Source organism: Pempheris klunzingeri, chromosome 23 (genome assembly GCF_042242105.1).
Source record: "Pempheris klunzingeri isolate RE-2024b chromosome 23, fPemKlu1.hap1, whole genome shotgun sequence".
NCBI classification, from domain to species: domain Eukaryota; kingdom Metazoa; phylum Chordata; class Actinopteri; order Acropomatiformes; family Pempheridae; genus Pempheris; species Pempheris klunzingeri.
The window spans coordinates 15,791,904-15,816,379 of record NC_092034.1 but is presented as its reverse complement, the minus strand read 5'-3'; the positions used below and the strand labels follow the sequence as shown (position 1 = coordinate 15,816,379).

The window sequence follows — 24,476 nt, the reverse complement described above, 5'->3', positions numbered from 1 at the left end:
ATAATGTATGCACACAGCGACTCAGGGAGATGTTCACCCCTCACGCTTTGTCCTTGTGCTACTGCATCGCTCGTTATTGACGGCTTATCATACAGACAGGCTACATCATCAGCTCATGTTTTCTCTATTCGCCATTAAATACATGGACTTTCCTAAATGTGTCATTTGTCTGTTGCTAAAGGAGGAAAAAGCGTGAAAACACATGTCCCTTGGATGTTCAGGTTTGACAAATGAAATTAGAACAAATTCCTTTGGCCACAGAATACAGAAGAATACTTAGTGTGGTGTGTCTTCTTCGACAATGTGTAGGTGCAACAGATAGAGCTCTTTAATCTTTTGTTGTTGTTCGTCTTTCATTCTGACTTTTAACCTGTCGCACCCTCCAAACTGAGCAAAGTTAAGACACTGTTAAAAACTGTTTCATCGATCACAATATGAAAACAGTTAAACGGTAATGTCTTCAGATGTTTTTGGAAAAGATCTAATTACAAGTACGCAGTCAGTAAGTACACGATGATACTAATTAGTAACCAAGGTAATTAATTAATCAATTAAGTTAGTTAATTACCGCCATTACAGCAATGTCACCTCACTTGTAATCCCTTGTGTAACACTGTGATGTATGTCAAGGATTTCACTTGTTAAGCGCTTTGACCAAGAGATCTGTCCAGTAGATCTTGTAGAATCTGTTATATGTTGAAAATACAGCCATCAAATGGAATCAAATTAGAATAAAAGTTCTAATCTTGAGCCACAAGCCTTTTACTTCATGAAATCTATGTTTCAGATCACATTCTAGGGGCTGCACGGTGGTGCACTGCTGCCTCACAGCAAGACGGTTCTGGGTTCGGATCTGCTGGCCGGCAGGTTTGAACCATGAACCTTTCTGTGTAGAGTTTGCATGGATCACATTCTGAGTAGCTTGCTGATACAGAAAGATGAGCGATCTACCTGCACTGGGCCGACGGTGAACCACAACCCCTCGTTTATCACATTTACTGGCCAAAATTCCTCTCTTTCAGTATCATGTGTTTCCAGTTTTGATGGAATGATGCATATCTTCTGTTTTTTAACATTTCAAGAACTTCAGCATGTGTATTTGTGTGTGTGTGTGTGTGTGTGTGTGTGTGTGCTGACCATGGAGTCCTCATCAGCGATGAAGACGGTACAAGCCTGGGCCTGCATAAAGGACAGGATAGTTCCTGCGATCTTCCTCAGTAAAACCTCCAGACACTGCTGTTCCTCAAAGATCAGACTGGCCAGGTCCAGCAGCACCTGCACCCACACACACACACACACACACACACACACACACAGATTCACGCACAGAGGAATATATCATGTTCAGACGTTTGCGTCAAGGCGCATACACCTGCAGGAACACACTTTTGGACCCACCTGATTCCGTCTGTTTTCCAGCTGCGACGTCTCGTAGAGCTGAGCGTTGTGCAGGACGATGCCTGAAAAGGCCAAATAGGCCGAGAAGTCCTGTTGGAGAGGAACGAAGAACAGTGAAGGAAGTTAAATCAATGAAGAAGGAACAGAAAGAGAAAGGAAGATGACAGATGACGTGAGGAAGGACACATACAGGTGGAGAAAGATGGACTGAGGTAAAGGAAGACAGTTTTATATGTCTGTATTATTAGGACTTCACCAACCTTTTCATCCTGGTCAGTGAAGGTACCATCCTCCCCACATTTTTTATTGATGGCCTGAGCCACACCGACTACCTGTGACGGATAGGATGGAAAAAGCACAGAGAGGATGATCAAAAGGAGGATTCGCTCCCGGGTACATAGATCTAGTAAAAATAACGACTTGGAGCATAACTTGTGATGACTTGTGTTTTGAAAATCAGCGTTGCAGAAACTACATTGAAGGTCAAGTCCGATTCTTTGTGCTTTGAAAATGGAGCTGAACACTTTGACATGATGCACAAGACCAGAAACCCTGTCGAACGTGATATGGAACATGGCTGTTAACAGGACTGTGTGTTTGAAAAGGATGCAAATCATTTGTTTAAATGAATCTGAAGACTTAATTTGGCCAAACTAACAGTACAACTTATTTCTAGTTTGATCTTTTTATCTCTGGAAAATGCCAGAATGCTTCTTTCTAGTTTTTTATCTTGAGTACAAACACTGGGTACAGAATGAATAACTGGCTATTACTGGCTCCACACAAACTGCAAAGCCTAATATAAAAAAATATAATTCAGAAAAAAAAACCTCTTCAAGGCCTTTTCCCTCAGAGCTTTCTGTTGCATCTTATGGTCTTCCTCATGGAGATGGCGCAGTTGTCATCGCACAAAATTCCATTCCGTGCACGTACAGTTTGTACGTGCACGATGACAACAAACAGAGCCACCTTCTATCACAACCGAGCAAACTCAAGAACGCATGAAGACTATGGGGTGTAGATGAAAGATAACCCTAACCCTAGTAGGTGGGTTAGGGTTAGGGTTGCCAATTAACTGTCTATCTGGTTTCTGGTTAACTTGCAGGACGTCCGATCTGCTGTACGTAGTTAAACACCAGTTGTGCTGTACGGAGTGTGTTCTACCCCTGTGTGTATTATCTCACCTCGTCTCTGTGGTTCTTGATGGGAAGGCAAAGGATACTGTGGGTTTTGTAACCAGTGATCAGGTCCACCTCAGCATTGAACCTGGAGTCCTGGGGAAGCAAAACATACATACTATTATATAGTATATATAGTATTATATTATTAGATTCTAATTCTAGATTCGTGGTGAACAGCTGGAAGTGTTCATCCAAAAACAGCTCCCCTGAAGCTATTTTTTGTCTTTTAACATTTCTATTTATGTAGATTTTAAAGAAATGAGCTACCACATGTGAATCAATGGCATTCTAGATTCTAGATTCTAAATCAGCAGCTTCAGTCCACACCTCATCTGTATTCAAAGCCTCGTGAGTTCTAACCGACAGTTCCCCCACATGCACTGATGATAAACGCAGGCAACATTTGCACAGAGAAACCGATATTCTCCTCTAGCTCCATCATGCAGCTGTCGGCATTATGCAACTCTAAATTCCACTCTTCTCCAAAACAAAAGCCTCAAATAGTTTTGTGAGCGCGCGGTATCAATCACAAGGAGGCAAAGAGAGAGAGAAGTGGCTTCTGAAGGCATGTTAAGGGCCAGTGGGTGGAGAGATGTTTTGTTTAGAGGACTGTTCTCCTAATGGACCGGCTGACCTTTAAACACTCTGCCTCTCTCTGTCCGTGACCATTATCCTCTAAACTCAAGAGGACTGTGTGTGTGTGTGTATAAAACCATGACAATTAAACTCTATGCTAAACTGGTTTGGTATGGGGGGATAAAAATGTCTCTTTATGTTTGTATCATTTTTGTCCATACTCCAGGACTACCATATTTACCCCAGCAGCTAACAGACGTGCTTATATTAGACACAGGCCTTCATTCCTACATTTTCTTAAAGACTCCATTGACAAAAACAGTCATTCAACCTTGGAATGAGGGAGTTGCTGGTCTACTGCTGCTTAAAGTGTTAGATCAGATCCAAACTGACCATTTAAAAACACCAAAGTCACAGGAAGTCCCTGGTTCAGCAACTGTTTTTGTCAATGGAGTTGCATCTCTTTGAAGAGAGCAGTCATGATCCGTCTTTGGGTTTTAGCTGTTTGTCCTTCATGCTTCATTATTTACTGTTTTATTTCCGTTTCTTACCCTTTCCCCCTCGTTTCAGGTACATTCACTTCCTCCCATTGTGTGTTTTCCCGCCACCACTGATTGTGTCTCCATCCCTTCCACCTGTGCCTCGTTACCTGCCTGCCTCAGTCTATTTAGTCTGAGTCTCCCCTCTCCTCTGTGCCAGTTTGTCTTTGTTCCCTGTGACAAGCGTTCCAGCTGTTTTTCTTGTGTGTTACATTCCTGGTTTTTGATTCCTGTTCTTGCTTTCGACTCTGCTTTTCCCTTGCCCCTCCTGGATTTGTTTGCCTTCACTCTGACTGCCTACCTGTGTACCAAATCTGCTAGTAAAGACTATCTGCCAGTTGTCTCTAGTCGTGCTATTGAGTCCACCCGCTTGTGGTTTCCCAGTCGTTACAAGAGCAATATAGCAGCTCTCTTCCAAACTAAAAAAATACATATAAAAAGGGCCCAGTTCTCCTTTAAACTCACCATTTGACAGCGAGTGGACTAATCCCCAGACGCTGTACTGAGGGGTTACAAGCCTCTGACAAAACGATGGAACGATTAAGTGCCACCTCTCCAAAACGTTTGGACAGATGTATTGTGTTTCACACTTCTTGTTTGTATTGAAAAATAAAAACCTCAACACTTTCTTCATGTTGACCGTTTGCCTTGATAAATTCAGTATAAATCAATTTTTACACTTGAAGTCAGTGCATCACCAGAGTCGCTGTCACACTGAGTTTCCCTTTCCGACACAAATACTGAGTAAATACTAATATGATTTGTTTCTATTTTTGATTGCTGCAAAGCTGCTCACAGTGAAACACATAATCCTTAACTTTTCTCAAGTATTGAGTTTCATTTGCATAAAACTAGGACCACTTGTAAACAGATATGCACAGATTATCGTTGCATGCTCTACTGTATGCCATAAAATAGGAAAAATATTCTATAAAAAAAATCTATTTGGAACTTTTACTAGCTAAAAAGCCCCACCAGCACGCCAACCTAGGGTACACCTGGAAACAAAAGCACTTCCTGCTTCACCGTCATGACTCTGACACAAGCCACAGCAAACCTCACTCCAGAGCATGAAAACTATCTGGCCACAAAGTTTAGACATGATTATCTTTCAAAATCCAAGAAATGCACGACGGGATCAACTGAAATCAAAACAAAAGCCAAGTGAATGACAGATAAATCCTGAAGGTTTTTTTCCCCCACAGATTTCATTTTGGATGTAGCACAGTGCGTGCATTGATAAGGACATCACCCCCAGCCTTTCTGTAGATTGGTTTGGCCCGCTGTGTTGCCAGACACTTAGTCTGTTCAGCCCATGGAGGGCTGAACTAAAGTAAACAGGCGGGCGGGGGGGTTATTTCTCATTGCGCTGCTGAAATCAATGTAATCCTTAGCACACTAATGGGAAGGTAAAGATCCAATCAGAGCGCCGGGGAGTCCCTCAGATGACGCAGATGGACTTCCTGGAAGCAGTATCGGGTTCTACAGTCACACACACACACACACACAAATATACACTTGCACGAATACAGCCTGAAGCATATAAACACACATAATCTAGAGTAACACTGTGCATTAACTGAGCCAGTTAGTGCACAGCATGACAAGCACACACTGATATTGATTTACACACTATGTGCTCACAAACTTAAAATTGTGCACGCGCACATCATGGTGAGTCATGACAAAGACGACACACACACACACACGCAAAAACCAAAACGTGCACTCACCTGGAAGCAAACACACACACACACTTTTTATTTCATTATGTATATTCAAATGTGATTGCCAGCATTAATTCCATGCATTCATGCATTCAAAGACATACTGTACACATGCACGCTCAAAAGCACTTGAACGCTTAAGGGCACTCACACACACACACACACACAGAAACACACAGCGAGCTAATTGGACATAGGTGGACACTCCCATCTGCCACTCTTTTCCTTTTATTTGTCATTTTCTCATCCAGTCTCTCTCTCTCTCTCTCAATTCATTGAGATTAGTGTAAAAAGGTACCAGTGATAAATTAAAGGAAATAATTAAATGATTTAAAATGAAACAGTTAAAGAGGTCACTACTGAATTGTATTTCTCAGGTTCCACTAGCTGTCCTCAGGTTATAACAGAAAGTGCTTCATTTCCCTGAAATCCTCTCATAATTAGGTATTTCCCCAAGTAAATATGGGAGTTCCTCTGTGTCTGTTATGTTTTCTAATCCAGGTTGTAATTCTATCATATTGAGGAAATGTTCATTTCTTGAAGCCTGGTATTTGGAGCATGAGGTGAGGAAGTATAGTTCATACACTCTCTCTTGTTGCACTGGGAGCGCAGTATCCCTGTCCCCCTAAGTGTCAGCTCAGTTCAAATCAAAGCTGCACTGGCATGACAGTTTGAGAAACAATGCTGCCAGAGCATCAAAAAAATATCAGTAAAAAGCAAAATACAATTTGTCCAACGATTTTGACAGTTTAACTATTTCATGCCATATTGTCATGTTGATGACATTATTTTGTTTCCAATAAATGGTGTGTTTTTGTGACCTTGACATGGACATGGAGCACAGACACTGGCACAGTTATTTATACCGTCTCTCATCCAAACTGTGAAATAATCCTTCATCAAACACCAACAACGATTAGCCACTGATGGGATCTCAATCTCATTAGAACCATATATGGAAGTTTCATGTTATAACAAGGGACATTTCACGATTTTTTTGTTAATTTAACAAGAAAAAAATGCTATGAGAAAAAACAGTTGTCCAACGGCAAAATCTGATTCAAATCAATCATTTTCGATTTTTATAATGCACATTTGACAACCAAAGTGAACCACCAAAGCCAATCTAATATCTCCTGTTAGCCAAGAATGCTACATGAATCTAACTTAGCTCGCTTCCTGGAAACGGAGGAACCCAAAAGTAACGTAGCAACACATCGGTTGTGATCGTGATGGCGAGTGATCGTTTTTTAGCACAGCGTTTTTGAAGAGAGCGATATATAACGACTGTTTCTGGTTAATGAATATGGTCTGTCTCTGTGGGGATGCTTTCCATCATGCTCTCAGACACAATAACATGCAAAACCAAGAGTCATTTCAAACCCAAAATGCGTACAAATATGGCCCAGGTACCCTTTAATATGTTCATCTAACTATCAACGTCCTGACGCTTCTGAACATCAAGCTTGCATTGTAAACTCTTAACTGTTACTGATTCCCTTCTGCACAGTAAAGTTCATAGCCAGTTAATAACCTGCTACCAGTTTAGGAAACAATAAAAAACATAAAAAAAATCATCAATCTGTAGCAGTGAGGTAATTCCACTTGTTTCCAATCATAACTTCAATGCAGCTGCCAACAACCTCAAACAAGAACAGGACACTTGATGAAAGACAAGCCTTCAAATGTCTTTCACTGAGTTGATTTACAATGGAAGAGGTCCAAAGTCTTGACAATTAGTTTGAAATAACATAATACAGATTGCAATTTTAACCCTATGTGTTGGCCCTGTGGTTGGCTGGCGACCAGTCCAACCCTGAAGGATGAACGGTGTAGACGATGGATGGATGGATTTTAACTGTCTATATCTAACAGGTTGTAGACTGAGTCTATACTCTCAGCAGCATTCTCTGCAGAATCAACATGTGACCTTCACATTGAATGACATTGTAGGGAAATATTAATTATGCAAGCACACACACACACACACACACACACACACTGGGGGCAGATATGACCACACACAAAACATATGCACTTAATTACAGCCACGTACTTTCTCCCTCTCTATAATGTATTTTATTGCTTTCTCTCTACTTCCCTCTCTCTCTCTCTTCCAAGGCAAGGCAAGTTTATTTGTATAGCCCATTTCCGCAACAAGGCAACTCAAAGTGCTTTACATATTAGCAAAACCACCCACATACCCAAACATCTGCTCCTTTTTGAAGACATTTGTAACTCTTCCGAAGGCCGGTCGCGCTCAGCACGCAGCCAAAAACGCACACACGCATACACACCTATTCCTGTCACTTCCATTCCGTCCTTACAAATACACGTGTTTCACTTTCGGACGATCAAATATTCATCAGTTCAGCAGGGAACACTGTTTCTGAGACAAATAAGGCGAAAACTAACACAAATGAAAGTTGAGAGCAGCTGGAGGGGTTAAAGGCCAGCTCCTCAATCTGCAGAGGTCACACTGCTGAAATCCAATCTGCAGCCACGCATCAGGCCGGGGACGCGCTGCCTACCTCAGCAGTCTCACTATGTCTCTGATGGGAGGTGGGATCTGGATGCCGTTAGCCTAGCTTAGCACAAAGACTGGAAGCAGTGGTCAGATATTAATGTCTGTTCAAAGTTCAAAAATACACCTAACAATGCCGTTGATTCACATGTGGTAGCTCATTTGTTTAAAATCTACATAAATAGAAATGTTAAAAGACAAAATAGCTTCAGGGGAGCTGTTTTTGGATGAACACTTCCAGCTGTTCACCATGAAACAGTTGCAGCACATAGTGTCACGCAAAACAGGAGTATAGATCAGTGGTGACAGATTTTGATGTCAGGTTGGTTTGATCAAAGGGGGAAGTCAAAGAGGACCCCCCCCCCCATCAAATGTACCCCACACAAACAACAAACCACCTCATCACAGGTCCACCAGCATGCACGCTGCTCCCTTTGGTGTTTCTAAAAGCAGACAAAAGCGTGTGAAATCCTCACCTGGTAAGCATTCTTGATATTGAGCGGCTGTCCCGTGGCGGCTACATGTCCCACAATGCCCTTGTTCCACTCCAGTCGGATAGAGTTACTGGAGGACTCCTCCAGTGTGGATCCCTCGGCCACATCGAACAGACGGCTGACCAAGAACTTCCTGTTGGAGCTGTCCTCACCCACCTGCAACCACACACACACACACACACACACACACGGTAGGATGTGGTGACGTGACTGATTCAAAACAGGAAAGTCAACAGCTTGGAAATGTGAGGCACTATATGATTATGCTCATAATAAAAATTGTTTTTCTCTTAAGCGAGACAGATACTGGACTGTAAAAAAGGTGACAGTAACAGTTTATTGAAGCTGAACTTATCAATAACCTTTTGATTAACAGTAGATCAAATTTCCATGTGTAATGTGAACGGTGTCATTCATAGAACCACAGAGCCCTGGAGAGAATTAGCATCACTCGTACGAGAAAGAACCCACAGTGTGTTATAAAATATACAATTTACTTTACTTTACTGTACAATGTTTTCAGAGGATGTACTTTAAAGCTGCAATAATCAATTAGCTGGTGAACATAGTGGAACATTTAGCAGCTAAAGCACCACATATATTTCTCAAGAGCTGGTGAAGTGGATATTAGCCTCTATAATGGAAGGTATTTTGGCACACAACAGTAGAAAAAGCCATGATGTAAGTAATTAAAATGAAATTAACGGAGGCAGAAATCCATTTTGCTACTTTAGTTTCCGGGCCCTGATACTGTGCGTGCTGGCTCTCTGGGACACTTGAACAGAACAGAACAGAGCCGTTGCTAATATTGGTAACATCTGAGTGTCGCCTACTATTAAGGACGAAACCTGTGTTTGTCTCACAATCATCTGGTGGACAGAAACAGCTCTACCTGAAGGCTGATGGTGTTCTGTTTCTGCTGGATGTGTGATTATGCAGCTGTTTGCTGCCACGTAAAGTAGGTTTGAATTGTCATGATTGTATTTTTAGCTCATTCATTTGCAAGCAGTGGTTAAAAAAAATACTCAATGTGGCTAAAGGTAAAAAAAAAAATGTAAATGCCGTAGTGCATGGGTCAATCCGTTCCTCATTGATGAGGTTGGGTTACTTGAATAACTTTAAGCCCCAGTAGAGGTTAATATTCCTCTGTAATTCAAGCAATTTTAATAGTCTTGACAAATCGTTTCATATTAATATTACTATAGTATCATTAGATCATTTACTGGAAATGACAGGAGTCTGCTAGATAACTGACAGCTCACTTCATATATGCTCCACTGGCACTAACATGACATGGCTGTATTTAAAGAGTTTGTAAAGATGTTACGCCAACACCTGGATAGAGTGACGGTCGAGGCCTGTCTCACTTCCTCTTGCTCTGACTGACCCCAGTGCACCAGTTAAACCACTGACACACTTTGACCCACAGCCCTTTCCATCCCTACCAGGAACAGTGAGTAGCGGTCTGCAGCAATCAGCTCGTTGATGTGGAGGAAGATCTTGTGGCAGAGTGCTGTCACATCCAGATGACTCGACACGTCCTTCACCAGCTCCAGCAGCCTGGCGCAACGGTCACCCCCACTGCCACCGCCTGCCCCACCGCCATTGCCTCCCCCACCGACACCACCCTCACCCATCACTGAACCCCGGAGAGGCACAGTCTCGCGGTCGGCGTCACTCAGAAACGTCAGAGAGCCCTCAGAGTCTTTAACCACAATGGGTCTGAGTGGGCGGTCGAACTCCGACGCTGAGATTTTGCGAGTTGGGGTGCCAGGGGCGGGGCTGGAGACTGTGGCCGGGGACGGGCAGCGGTTGTCCAGGAAGCTGAGGGTGGGCGGGAGGATGGTGGAGGCAGGGGGGGGTCCGGGTTCTGTGGAGGACTGGTGGGCCCGCTGCAGTGGAGGGTTTTCTTTGGAGGCAGATGGCTGAATGGAGTGGACACGCTCAGCAAACCAGGCATTCACCATCTCCCTGTCGAAACAGAGAGGAAGCCGCGTCAGATGCTTTGTAGGAGTGCATCTGTGCAGCTGTTACAGTAACTGCCACAGATATACAGTAAGTTAAAGGGCCAGGAATGACAATACCACCTGAAACACAGATTGCAGGTAGTTCATGACTGACAGACACCCCTTACATGATAACATACACAGATTAATTCCTTGCAGTTACAAAAGAGCACATACTGAAGGAATGAGTAAATGCACAATACTGCTTGACAGGCAGACTATGAGTGATCAGTTGCATCACTAATCAACCGGCAAAACACAAATTGTCATCTGCTCCTGAACCAAAACATGAACAGACATCCATGAAAGCCAGCATGTCTGGCTAATGCATTCTGCAGTTTGAATGGAAAAAGACAAGACACAGGAAAAAAGCCACATTTGGATGAGATGGAGATGAATCACCTTAAGAGAGCTCTGACGCTGCACTGAAACCTGATCAACTGGATTATAAAATAACTGCTGTTACTATTTGATTTTTTTTAAAAAAGTCACATGCTTTTAATAACAATTTAGTTAATATTAAAAAGGCTCCTTAAACAATATAGCCTTGGCCCAAGCAGTCATTATAACAACTATTAACTACAATTAGCCCATCAATCCTAGTGCGTATCCCAGCCTTGGTGTGATATGAAAAGGATCATGTGAGAGTAGCATGGTTTGTGTCTCAAACCTCTAATGGTTGTCTTCAGATGTCCAAAGTTCTTCTTGTCCAGTGGTTTTGATGTGATTTGAGTTTGAAACTAGTTTAAATGAGGTCAGATTTAGGTTTTAATGCAAAACTGTCATTTACAGACCAGCGGTCACTGCGGCCTCATGAATTTCCCTTCATTTCCCCAAAAATCTATTGAGTATGTTGCTTTAAAGCTGCATTAATTAATATTTTCACAATGAACTATGTGGAATGCGAAAGGTATCAAACTCACAGATCACCCACCTGTGCAGTTCTCCTGAGCTCTATCGAGCTTTATAACCTCTTTCAGCTCATTATTTCCATTTCATAGCTCATCAGCAGCTGTTTTCAGCTAAAAAGCCCAATGTACAGCACAAAACAGCAGACGGACACCGTTGGCAACTAGCTGGTGAATATAGAGCGGCGTTTAGCAGCTAATTCTTCTTCGGAGTTGGTGGAGCCTGAAGCAGAGCTAAAAGGAGAGTTTATACTGTATTAGTGCTAATTGTACTGCCCCCAAGTGGTCAAAAGCATCAAACAAAAAACAACATACGTGTCTCCTGGTCAATGGAGTGTTTACTTCTTGTTACGTAACAGCAGCAGCAGTCAGTCAGTCAGTCAGTCAGTCAGTCTTGTACTGCCTGTAGTCTGAAGCAACAAAACCACGCAGCATAGCGAAATGATCAAAGGTGCGATTTGTTTCTTATGAATCCAACAAAGATTGTGTTATTCATGGTTTCAAAAGTTGCCACAGCTAAAACATTTGCAAGCTTGAATTGGAAAATGAGCCCTGGACGGTGGACTTGCTAGTTATGCCTCCTCTAACTGATCCGTTCCGGCTGGAGGGACAGATTTCCCTATCGGTTCACTTTTTCTGCTCAGTGCATGCATCTGATTTTACCGACGACAGAACAGTCCGCTGGGAGCTCTAATCCAGCAAAGAACAATATGATATCAGCAAGAATACGGCGATGAAAAGTAAAGATGAAACTCATTTTATTTTTGAAGATACAATATGAATGATCATGAGTAAATAATAAAAGTGGATATCATATGATGAATGCTTTCATTTAGCCTGTGTGTGCTGAGCCCCCTTAAGTGTCTCATGTGGATAGTTGCAAGAACACATTTTATGTGAGCTGTGTGTGTGTGTGTGTGTGTGTGTGTGTGTGTGTGTGTGTGTGCGCGTGAGACAACACCTATGTTTGCGTGTGAGCAGTAAATTGGATGTGATAATAGAGAAGGTCTGTCAGCCAACACATTGTCTAATCAGCTCCTACAGCACACACACACACACACACACACACACACACACATTTTCTTATGAGCTTCAGTTCTGGTTTTGAAGTGAAAGCTTCTGTTCACCTGAGCAGAAGGCCAAAACCTAAGGGAAGACTGTTCCAGGCCCAAGAAGGCGCTGGCCATGAAGTTAACCACGGTATGTTGGGCTCTGGGCCGCAGAGAAACCAATCAAACCAACACTGCAGGTCACAGAATCTGACGGGTCACCAAATATCAAGTATCACCGGCCAGGTTGAGCTCTCTTTACTCCAGCTCCCATTGAGCTGCCTGCCTGCGTCCCCACAGAGCCAACCATAATGTATCCAGGGGAGGTGTGGCTGAATCAATACCTCTCTAAGAAATGCCTCTCAACCAGAACGGCGGAATGGGTGATGTGTGCAAACCTCTTGCACCGAGCCAATCAACTTTTTTTCTGCTTTGGTAATGCGGTCGAAAACAGCAGGAGAGACAGAGAGAGAGAAAAGAAAAAAAGTCCTCTGACAATGCTGTTTATGGAAAGTATTTTTGGAGATGGGGTTGAGATAGTGAGTGTCTCAGTTACTGGATGAAAAGGGAGCCCGAGTAAAGTTGCCGAGGTGGTTTAAGTGGATAAATGGGCCTAAAGGGGTTCGTCGCGAAAACAAAGACAGACCTAGAGTGTCCTGATGAAGTGGCTGCAGAAATACCCAGAAAACGCCTTATATAGCCGCCACAGGCTGAGAAAGACTGATTTAGAATACGTGTTTGCGCAAGAAATTAAACGGCTAATTTGCCCCAAACCACGCTGTCAAGAGAAAAAGTAATTTCATGTAAGGCACAGGCGCCTAGTATGTGGAAGCTTGTATAATTATCACCGTGGACCTATTTACAAGTACAGGCTGAGAATTAAACCGAACCGCTGGCAGCAGTAAAAGTTAATGATTAGAGGCCTCTGTGCAATTCTCAGTTGTTACTGATTGTGAAGGATGGTGTAATGAAATAGAGCCGAGCTGTGAGAGGAACTGACTGCATGAGGCACAGGCAGCTCGGCAGGTAGACCACCTGAGAGGAGGGGGGGGGGTCAGAATGGACAGACAACTGGGGGGAGGACTGTGTGGATCAGTGCAGGGTTACACAGCCACAGAGGTAAAGTGATCCCTATAATAAAAAAAGAATGGACACTAACAGAGGAGGTCACACTGCTGGCCGGGAGGCTGCAGGCAAACAGCAAACTGAGTTTATCTGCAGAGATTCAGCTGCCTGCATGTAAGGAAAGTCAATCAGGTTTAAGGTCCACACTGAGTGGCACACCCCCCCCACCCCCCCTCGCTGCATGCTCCGTGCCTTTTACCTTGACGCCTTCCTGATAAAGTAGGAGTGGGTGAACTCCAAGTGGTCGTCCAGCCACGCTTCCATCCTCTGGCTTTCCGGGGAGCAGCAGTCCTCCATGGCGCACAAGCGACAACAGTCTCCCACTGTGAGATCTGGTTACCGGCTACATCTATACGCGGAAGACCCGGCCGGTAATGTGCACGGACAAATAGGGAGAGAGAGAAAGAAAGAAAGAAAGAGAGGGGGAGAGAGAGAGAGAGCGGCTCGACGAGAGAGCTGCTCCGGGGTCAGTCGGACAGTCGGTGCGTGCGGATCATAAAGCGGTGACTGTGCGCTTCCTAGTTGGTGAAGCGTCTATTGGAGGATTGGAGAGAGGGAGAGAGAGAGAGAGAGAGAGAGAGAGGGAGAGAGAGAGAGCAGCAATAGACTACCTCCTCTGGCTCACCCTTACAATAATGGACGCTACAAATAAAGAAACACCACAGAGAATAAACCAGGTTTGTCACTGAAATATTTGGACTCTAAAACTAAAAACTAAAAAAAAGACGCATGGCCTGGGCCTCATGGGAATATACTGATGAATAGGTCCTGTTTGTTATTTCATGTAATTTATGGGAATGACCTATAAATACATTTGTGTTGCCAAAGCATATAAAGGAAAACAGTGAAACAGAGGAGAGAAGCGATGATGATTAAAGTCATCATTGTGTGTTGCACCTCCATAAAGCTGGACAACTCAAAGGAAGCAGATTAAAAACATAACATGGTTAAAATCCTGACTTTTTCGTCTGTGTCAAGCTCCAAAAACGCAAAAGTCCTTTATTTTCCCACCATGCAGCTTAGCGCATCTTCATCCCGCCATCCTCAGCGCCACTGTATTTTAAACCCCACTCCTTGAGTTTCTAATGCAGTGTTTCTAATCTAACGCCATCATTAGGATGGTGTCCATAAAACAGCCATTAAACATGTTGGAGAAATGCTCTGGGAAGGTTTGGAGGAAGGTCTTTAAAAAAGTTTTTAAAAAGTTACATTCTTACACATTAGCTGAGGAAAGATTAATTGTCAACAGCTCCTCTGTTCTTTTAATAGAATGTTGGGTTACAGGAACCTTTTCTGAACTTCTGCCGAGGTATTTTAGGGAAACATTAGTTCCCTGACAATGTTTACATAACCATGACTGAAGGTTATGTACAGACCTTCAGGGAATGTTCTAGGGACCAATGAAAGTTGGACATTTCTGGAACAGCATCACATTTAAAGCTTGGGGTAGATTTTTTTTTTTAAACTGACCTAAAACTGAAACTACAACCAGGACTTAGCTTGGGGTGACGTTGGGGAATCCTTACGGTAAAATTATGTGCAGACTGGATTTCAAGTAACAACAATAGACATTTGCCATAGGAATATTGCAGATTATTGGTTAAAGTGTTCTACTCTTCAGTAATCCTATGATGTACAACCTGTTCATTAAGGGTAGCTGCTTCCAGTCTTAAAGCTCGGCTGCCTGACTCCTCCTATGTATTTAACACACTGACATTCAGTCTTCTCATCTCTCCTCTTTACATGTTTAACCACGACGTGGAGATGAAAAAGGGAATGCGTATGAAGGGATTTAAAAAAAGATTGAGTATGATCTCACTACTGAGCCACCAGAGACACCTGGACCATGGTGTGGCGTTACAGGAAACTACAGTCACAACAAGAGCATTGAAGGACATAATGCACATATCCTATGTAACAAAAAGCCTTTTAATCAGGAATCGACATGCCAGCTCTAATGCATGCCACACTCGTTGCTGAGCACCACGGACGCAGCTTTTGCATGGTGATTAATCTTGGCTTTTACACCACAGAGCACATTTCTCATCTCCAGATAATACACAACAACACAGAGGTTTTTTCCATTCATTTTCTGTTTATAGATATATTGGTTTATACAAAACAGCAGCTGAAAAGTCGACCTTTTAGCCCCATCTGCTGTAATGAATTCCCCAGAATGGTGCAGAAGGCTCTATTTTCTCACAGTCCAATTAGGAAAAGACACACACTGAGCAGATATGAAGTGTGAGTATTTGGGGAAACAATTGGTTCAAAAATTGAAATTGAGAGGCAGGGTGAATAGAGTAGATTGAAGGAGTTTCTTAGCAAGGGCAAATTCTTGACAAATCCACCCCAAATCATTTTTCATTTAACTCTGTTGACCTTATTTAGCCTGTGCACTGTAATTCAAAATAAACCATTCATAAGAAACCCTAGCGGTAATCAACTTTTCAATTATCCTGTGAATCGCATAGCTGGAGGAGCTCAGGCTTTTATTGATGAAGTCTAATGGCTTTCAGTCTCCTTGCTGCGCTGGTCTCCAGTGTCCCCCCCCCACCCCCCCCCACCGCCCCCCCCCCCACCTCAGCTGGACGCTTGGCCCCCGCCAGCGGTGTTACCTTACCAGCAGATGGTGGCTGGGCTTCCCGGGGGGAACCCACCATCAGTATCCCTACCCCCTCAGAGCCTCCTAGCAACAATACAGCACAGCCAGTCAGAGACAACAGAGCCTCCAGTCAATCTAATGGTGAGATGAAGAAGAAGGGGGGGGGGGGGGGCACACAAGCGGGCACATCACACAAGCAGCTCTCTTTTATGGTCTTGGGGTTTCTCTGTGGTTTCTTCATTTCACATTATCTCTTCCCACATAAAACTTGTTCCCAGTATTCCTTTGACATTGGGGAGGACACGCCGTCCGGTTGTTTGTGTACTGTGCAGCTTTTTAATTGCACCACGCACCCTCTACAAACGGCTAAAGACATCCATGTGTCGTGAATATTTCTTTTCTGTTGTACCTTCCAGTATGTATGCTGTCCACTCTAAATAACCTCCTTCAACTCTTGAAACTGCTCATGGAAAACAGATGCAAAGTATGTTCTAAAGGAAGTAGAAAATGTGGCCAGTGCAGCCAACAAGATATGCATAATTTAGGTTTAGCAAGCTCTCTCAACTTTCCAAAGCCAACCTCCAGTTGTTTAAATGACCAAACAATACATTACAGTGTTGCTTTGAGTGAAATGCTAACCTTCCTACACTGAAAATATTAACACAGCTAAGTGCTAAGTAGCACTAAACACAAAGTACAGTTGAGGGTATCCATAGTATTCAAGTCAACTGCTAAAGTCATCAGGATTCATCTTCTGGGAACCACAAATGTCTGTGCCAAAGATAATTAAGGATTAAGATCCATCTAATACACTGTTTGCCAACCTATTCCATCATCCTATACCTATTCCATCATCCTATACCTATTCCATCATCCTATACCTATTCCTCACAGGGTAGTGAGCAGGCCTGGTCCAATCCCAGCTGACATTGGGCAAGAAACAGGTTACACCCTGAACTGCATGCCAGTCAACCACAGGATTGATACACACTAAAGAGACAGACAATTGTCACACTCACATTCACACCTATATGCAATTTAGAGTCACAGATAAAACTAACTTGCACGTCTTTGGACTGTGGGAGGACGCTGGAGAGTCCGAGAGAACCCACGCAAGCAAGGGAAGAAGATGCAAACTCCACACTCTACACCTGCCAGCAGGTTAGAACCCACAGTTGTGGACCTGGAATACATATCATGAACTGTATATTGGCCGTGAATAATGGCAGTGTTGTGCACAATGCATTTCTGTTCCTTCGTGATAAAAGTCTCCATGCGATTTGACTATGCAAATGTAAAACAGGAGCAGCAGGATGTTCATTCTGAGTTCTGAATGTTAACGTGGCCCAGGTTAAAAAATGTGGAAGTAGCCTTTTAACTAAAAGTCTAATAATAAGAAAATGTATTTGACAGTAATGTCCAATTACCTACATATCATCAGCTTAGACTGAGCAAGACTGATGCTCATTCTGAATTTACGTCAGCTTTAGAATGTGACACAAAAACTCTTTCCTACAAATAAAAAGGTGGATAAAGGTCACGTCAGGTATCTGTACTCCCCACATACACAAAGAAAGTCCCTCAGGCTCGTTGACTCCTGCTAATGTGTTTCTGAGCCCAGCTGGTCCCAACTTGTCTGTACCACTCAGCTTTTCCCTTAATAACTGTGCACCTCCACCCCTGTCGAAACTACACGCTCAGAGGATGAAAACATCTATAGTACGACAGTAGACCAGTAAAAGTGGTGAATATACTGAACTGGAATTGGATCAGACGTTGTGCCTGCAGGTGCTGCAAAAAAGCAGAATGCAGCATGTAAAAGGAAACTCGTTAAATGTCGGACTCTCGTATCCCACACTTCCCTCCACTTCTGTTTGTCTATCCCCTGTGGTCAGATTGGGGCTGACATAACCACAAGGCTTTCTCTAACAGACGCATCAGACTGACTGGTCAGGGGGAGGGGGGGGGGGGTGCAGTGTGTGTGTATGAGACAGAGAGGGAGCCCAGTAGAGAGAGGTGTTGTCTAGATTTATATTTGAGCACTGGTGTGAAGGTGCTCTAGGGTGCAATGATATCTCTGGAATTGAAAGTGGAGTTAATTTGTCAACGGCAGTTAAGTTTCACCGGCAGTTAATATTTTCCTCACAATGTTGGCCTTTTTGGGGGGTTGAAGGCCCACGAAAGACGTAAAACACGATGGGACACTGAGGGGTCAGTCATAGAAATTCTGAACTGAAATAAATTCAATTTCAGAAAAACCACTGGGATCAGCAGTGGTGATGGAAGTGTGTGCGATCTTTTGATGGACAAGTCTCTGCTAAGGTTTGGTTAGGTTTAGGCATAACAATTGCTTGGCTAGGGTTAGGGAAGGATTGTGGTTTGAGTTGAAACAACAACTTGGGTAATGGAATGATCGTGCTCGTGGTTAAACCTGCAGCACAGATTGTTGGTAGGAAACAGGGTTCACGGCTCTATAATCTCTTAATACAACACATAAGACAAACTACATCTGCGATTACTGATTAAAAAATCTTCTTCTTCTGTCTGTTTTCAATGTCAATCTATTTTTGTCTGCAAGTAGCCTGTGGTGTTCTTTTCTCTGCATTTCATCTGTGGTTAGTGTTGGACACTTTCTTTGGACACATTTACTGCTCTGACTTTCCAAATGTTTTCCTTATCATTGCTCTCTGCAAAGTCTACGTTCTAAAAAGTAGGGTGAGGAGGTTCGAGCCATGTGTCATATTAAGAGGATGTTGAACTGAGGAACGTCGGACCCTGAGAGCTCCAGGAAGCAAACAGCCATTTTTGCCAGTTTGACTTTTTTGTTGTCCCCGATGGAAAAAAGTCTGTTCTACTTTATACATTGACACAAAAATTGCTGCCAGTGACTAATTGCAAACTGTCTTGACAGTGAAAAATGAGGATACTGCAGAAGTATTTATACAGTGCTGCTCTGCCATGTGAGAAGCAACACCAACATAGCCTTCCTTTCAGTATGTTTTACTGAAAGAAACTAGCTACAATCAATGGCTACCTCCAAATTTGAAAGGCCCAACAAATTTTGGTGTCGCTGGGCATCAAAAATCTCTTTTTGAAATCTAATGCAAAAATTAATATTAGTTCAGGTTAAAAGAGTGTGAGTCAGTTGGTTTCTTCATCTGGGCTTCAACAGTTTGGTTCAGTTCATGTAGCACCATCACTGGGTCTGAGAACCCTCTTTACTATCACTTTGGTAAGATATCTGGACAACTCATGGCTGGATTACCACAACATATGCTGTGGACATCCATGGTCCCCAGAGGATGGTCCCTAAGGTTTTTCTCGACCTTTCCTGTAGTCACACCACTTGTACACAACAACTCATGAAATCTCGAGGTCTGATGATCATACTCCCCAGATGATGAACTTTCTTCTTATGCAATTTCTAAAATGTCAGCTTTATACTTGGAGACAGGTTGCCATAAAATTTGATGAGCATGTTTTTCTCCCGCCCCATACTTAGGATGCTGCGTGTTTTACAGTTTGTACTGATAACACTCTAACAGCTGAATTTAACAATGTTGTTTGTAAAGGACTGCGATCAAGGCTTTAGAACTTCAGTCTTGTCATTTAAAAGACAATTCCAGCTTATTACAACTGGATCTTATCTGCTTAATTTTGGACATCATCCAGAGGACATTCCAACTACAAGATCAGATGAAACAGAAGTAGATGAACCAACAAGTAAAACATTTAGCCAGATTATCTAAATCACCTTATTTTGTAGAAAATTCAAAAATGAGGCACCCAAACTGTCTGTAATAATCCCTCAAAACAGACCAGTAGGGGAGGTAAAAGTTGAAGCAGGATGTGGGCGTGCAAGTTGTGATCGATAATGCCAGTTTGGGTAATAATTTTACTGTGTGCCTTTGTCACACACCCACTTGTGACAAAACTATATGACATAAGCATCCACATCACTGCATTATATACATATGGTACCAAGGTTTGATCAAGGAGGACAGTGATGGAGTGCTGCGTCAAATGACCTGGCCTCCACAATCACCTGACCCTAAACCCAACTGGGATGGTTTGGGATTAGTTGAGCTGCAGAGTGAAGGAAAACCGGCCAACGAGTGCTCAGCACCTCTGGGAGCTCCGTCAAGGCTGCTGGAAACCCATTCGAGATGGAAGGTGGCTACTTTGAAGAATGTAAAATATAAAACATATTCTGGACTTTTTGGTTTTCTGCATAATTCCATATGTGTTCCTACATAGTTTTAATGTCTTCAATATTAATCTACAATGTAGAAAATAACGAAAATAAAGAAATACCGTCAAACGAGAGGGTGTGTCCAAAATTCGGACTGGTTCTGTATGTATATATTATATATACATTTATATATTATATTCTACATTATTCAAATCCACAAAATGATTTTAGTATATACCAAATACACACACACACAGGTTAGGAAACACGCACATGTGCAGTCACAAAATACAGAATCAAATGCAAATACACATCTATATCACACACATTCATGCATTATGTAACATAATAATGTGCCTAAGGTACTGTATCTAATGCAAACAGGCATGCACACACATATGAACCAGGAGTACAGTCACAAGTACACACACACACACACACACACACACACACACACAAAGATTGGGCATATTTTTTGCTCATTCTTTGCTGTGTCAGTGGACTTTGCCCTCAGGCTTCTCCAGCTGGAGCTGCTCACTAAACAAGTCTGAAACACGGAGGAAGGAAGGAAGGAAGGACAAGACCGTCAGCCATACCTGAACAAGACTCTGCTCAGTGTTGGGATACTGATGTTGTCTTAGAAAAGCATTTCTAGATTTTAAACTCATGGCTGAAAGAGTCCTCTCTGGGTTGACAAAAAAAAACTACCACTCTTGCTGATGAAACCTTTAGAAAACCTGCACGTGTCTTTCCTTCCTTTTAGATTCAAGCTGCAGTCAGAGAGCTAAAAGTCTGACTAATCTGCAGCACAACACAGCACAGAGTCATTATGCCTCAAAAAAATCTTCAGTTGAGTAGATAAAAGCCTTCTTTTCAGCATCACCTCAGATCCTGAAAACAGTTCTGTTTGTGAGCGGAGCTATGTTTAATGGCTTCGCTCCATCCAGCAAATGTTTGACAAAACACAGACGTGTGTCTGCACAGTGTCAGCGCAGAGCGGGGACAACAGGAATAAATCTCACAACAGGAGAGCGAGAGAGACGTTCTCTTCCAGCTCAAATGGAAATATGTTTTCTGAGAGAACTGGAGTGCCTTTGATAGCATATAAGGAAAGTGACAGTAGCTGAAAAAACTGACATAATCTGTCCTAAAGCCTTTATAGTGTGGCAGAAGAGGAATTTGCTCCAAGCTATTGATTTGAACTACAATAACTTACTGTGCCGGTAAACAACACTGTCTTGGCTTCTTTTACACACACACACACACACACACACACACACACACAGAGCAGCCTGAGATAGTGTGAACATGGAAGATGAAAGAAGGAGTTCTGCAACAACAATACAATTTCTCACCCAGCTGTAAGAAGGCAGGTAAAAATAAATGTGTTTGTGTAGAAATATAAATCCTTCCTCTTCCCACTGCCGTGCATGTGGAGTGAAAATAGATGGAAGTCATAGTCATAGAGAAAGAGGGTGACCCTCAGTTGCTTGCCCTTATAAATATGCTCCAGCTGGTTTTTGTGCACAAATTGATGTAGTAATTAATAACAGAGGTCAGTATGTCCTACCGTACCTATCTATTACAGTACAAACAATAACCTTTGGAAGAAATTTTGGACTTACACTGTGTATACAGGGCAATTAATGATGTTTGGCACCTCAAACTTAAATCTAGGATGTTCATGAAGCAGGTTGAAAGCAAGGAATACGTGCAAAACAAGTAACATTCATTAACAAAAAGCTTACTGAAACAAGGATGAAATGCAACTCAGGAAAATCAACTAATTATATTGACTCAAAAAGGACAAAGAAAGAACAGCAACTCTGTCCTGCCCTCAGCTCCAGTGAGGGGTCTCTCACCATCTTGGCGTTACCTAGCTGGAACCCACCACCTGTCAGGTACAGGGTAAGATCAACTGAGTACAAACATTAACAGCAAACACGATAATTAACCAACGCATTGGTGTAAGATTTCTAGTTACTAGCAGGGGTCGCCCACACACATTGGACTGAAACTGATAATTAAACAGACATACTGGTAACATTGGGAAATAAGGACCAGTGAAAAGGGAGAAAGGAAACTTTTCGTAACTCTTGTGAAACTTTTCCGCCTTTTGTCCAGTGCATGCTGGGATAGGCTCCAGCCACCTAGTGACGCGAGTGGGCAGGAGAAATTACCTCACGAATGAACTCAAAGCAAAAATCATTTGTTACATTTCTCATTACAATAGTTTTGTTTGGTTACTGTGCAAAACCGTCTCACCCACATGTCAGATCTTCTGTATTTAACGCAGCTCATCCAAGTGCTTGTAAGACAGCAAGCCAAGACAGAGTGTTACTGGAATTAAAACATGGAAAATGCAAAATTTTCAAATCCCAAATATCCCGAAATAAGACATTGCCTCCTTATTCAGATTCAGACATATGAAAGGAGCCTATGCTCACATCATTTCTATATCACAGCTGTCATGGTCACAGTATTTAGATTTTCTAACCTTGTCCAGACCCAAACAAACTCCAAAATTTCCAAAGATAACAAATATGTATAAATAAACCGGATATTAGGAGGTGTACAAACTGATGCACAAGCTATATGGAACATTACCCATTTGCATGGCGTCTTAGGATTTGCCATCTCCCTGCTCATATTGTAAGTTTCACACACGTCTCAGCGGCGGAATATGTTACCAAAGATAAATCTATACCAGTACAACCCTCTTGGAGCTTTAAGGAGTGAACTGAGAAGTGAGCAGTGAGTGTTAAGACAGCTAAGACACTGCTGATTTATCATCAGATTGATCCAAAATGTCGATCACCTTCGTTGTAGGCATCGTCTCGCATTCAGACTCTCAGTAACCGAAAAGTAAAGCAAGACCATGTGAGGAAAAAACCCACAGCCTGGCACATTGTTTAAGAAACACCACATTGCCAATGTCCTTTCTGGAAAGTCAGACAAGGCAATGAAAAAAACGAATTCTACACTCCAGCTGGAAAGAAAGTTTGCGTCACCTTGGTAATGGCGTGAGATCCCGGCTCGGGAACACACGGCACTTTTCATTCCTTTGAAATCAGGTAAAAAGGTCTACGTGTTCGCCAAGTGAAAGGGAGAACAAACGTTTTGGTCATCACGGGTGGAAGCTTGGAGAGGTCAGCCTTGCTGAGGCAGCTGATTCTATTTTTATGACCAGCATTATTCCATTTTCAAAACCTTTTTAGCCTCAAACCTTAATGCTTTTTAGGCAAATGTGCACTTCTGTCTCTTTAGACACATCTTGGCTTGAACCATTCAATTCTAAGTTGATGCGAGCCATTATTTTCCTTTTGGATTCCTGGGCTATAAGCGTATTATACACTTTGAGCCACAAATGATACATATTTGAATTTGTACCACAAATATGTGGAGTAACAATGGCCTGCTTTCTATCATTTGTCTCCCAGAGGACTTTGGATTTTTGCTTTATGTCTGTGACGGCTTTCAGTTCCCTGTTAATCTATGTCATTATGATGGATACTTGTCCTGCTCTCAGTTACGTTCAGATTTATGGCAGTTTCCACTGTCATACTGGCCTCTATAACTCAGAAAATAGCCCTAGACAGAAAGCCCTACAGTAGATGTTCCCATCTGGAATGCATCTGTCAGGTTGTACGGTAACTCGTATAGATTTCACCTATTTCACTGCATTGTTTGTCGGTGGCCTCACTCTGACTTTGTATTTTGTTCGGTAGTTGTCAAGAGGAGCTGTCACACTGATTGCTGCCCTAATCTGGCTGGAGGATAATCGCATGATAGTGCTGTTTTCTGGGGATAATGCAGCGATGTAACGTCCTGGAAGAAAAACGAGGGTATGAACCAGGACCCATGATTCATCTTGGCAGCTGCGGTTATTAGGGTTAGCATGAGCACTAAGAGGTTGAGGTATTCTATGGCTGTAGTCCTTGGAAACACACAGCGAATAAATCTTCTTGAAGATTTGTTCTTTTCCACTTTTGTGCTTGTTGAAGGGAACTTTTTTTTGCTGCTTTTCAACCTTATCTCTATTTGTCCAAAGTTCGTGTGAAAAATGCCTGCAGTTGTTGCCAAAGCTCACTTTGTCTCTGTCAACACAGAAATGTTCACTTAAAACGTGGCAAAATTCCACTTTAATGATGT

General features: G+C 42.6%; 1 protein-coding gene across 2 annotated transcripts in view; it reads right to left on the bottom strand.

Annotated features, from left to right (window-relative positions):
* Positions 1–13,931, bottom strand: part of pde5ab (phosphodiesterase 5A, cGMP-specific, b) — a 50,577-nt gene extending 36,646 nt beyond the window's left edge. For both annotated transcript variants that reach the window (XM_070854891.1, XM_070854892.1), the window contains exons 1-7: positions 13,727–13,931; positions 9,885–10,410; positions 8,422–8,595; positions 2,583–2,672; positions 1,659–1,730; positions 1,399–1,488; positions 1,138–1,275 (exon numbers count right to left, since the gene is read on the bottom strand). In XM_070854891.1, the coding sequence (XP_070710992.1) occupies positions 1,138–1,275; positions 1,399–1,488; positions 1,659–1,730; positions 2,583–2,672; positions 8,422–8,595; positions 9,885–10,410; positions 13,727–13,824 (1,188 nt within the window). In that variant the 5' untranslated portion in view covers positions 13,825–13,931. The remainder of the gene's footprint in view (positions 1–1,137; positions 1,276–1,398; positions 1,489–1,658; positions 1,731–2,582; positions 2,673–8,421; positions 8,596–9,884; positions 10,411–13,726) is intronic.
* Between the last annotated feature and the right edge of the window lie 10,545 nt (positions 13,932–24,476).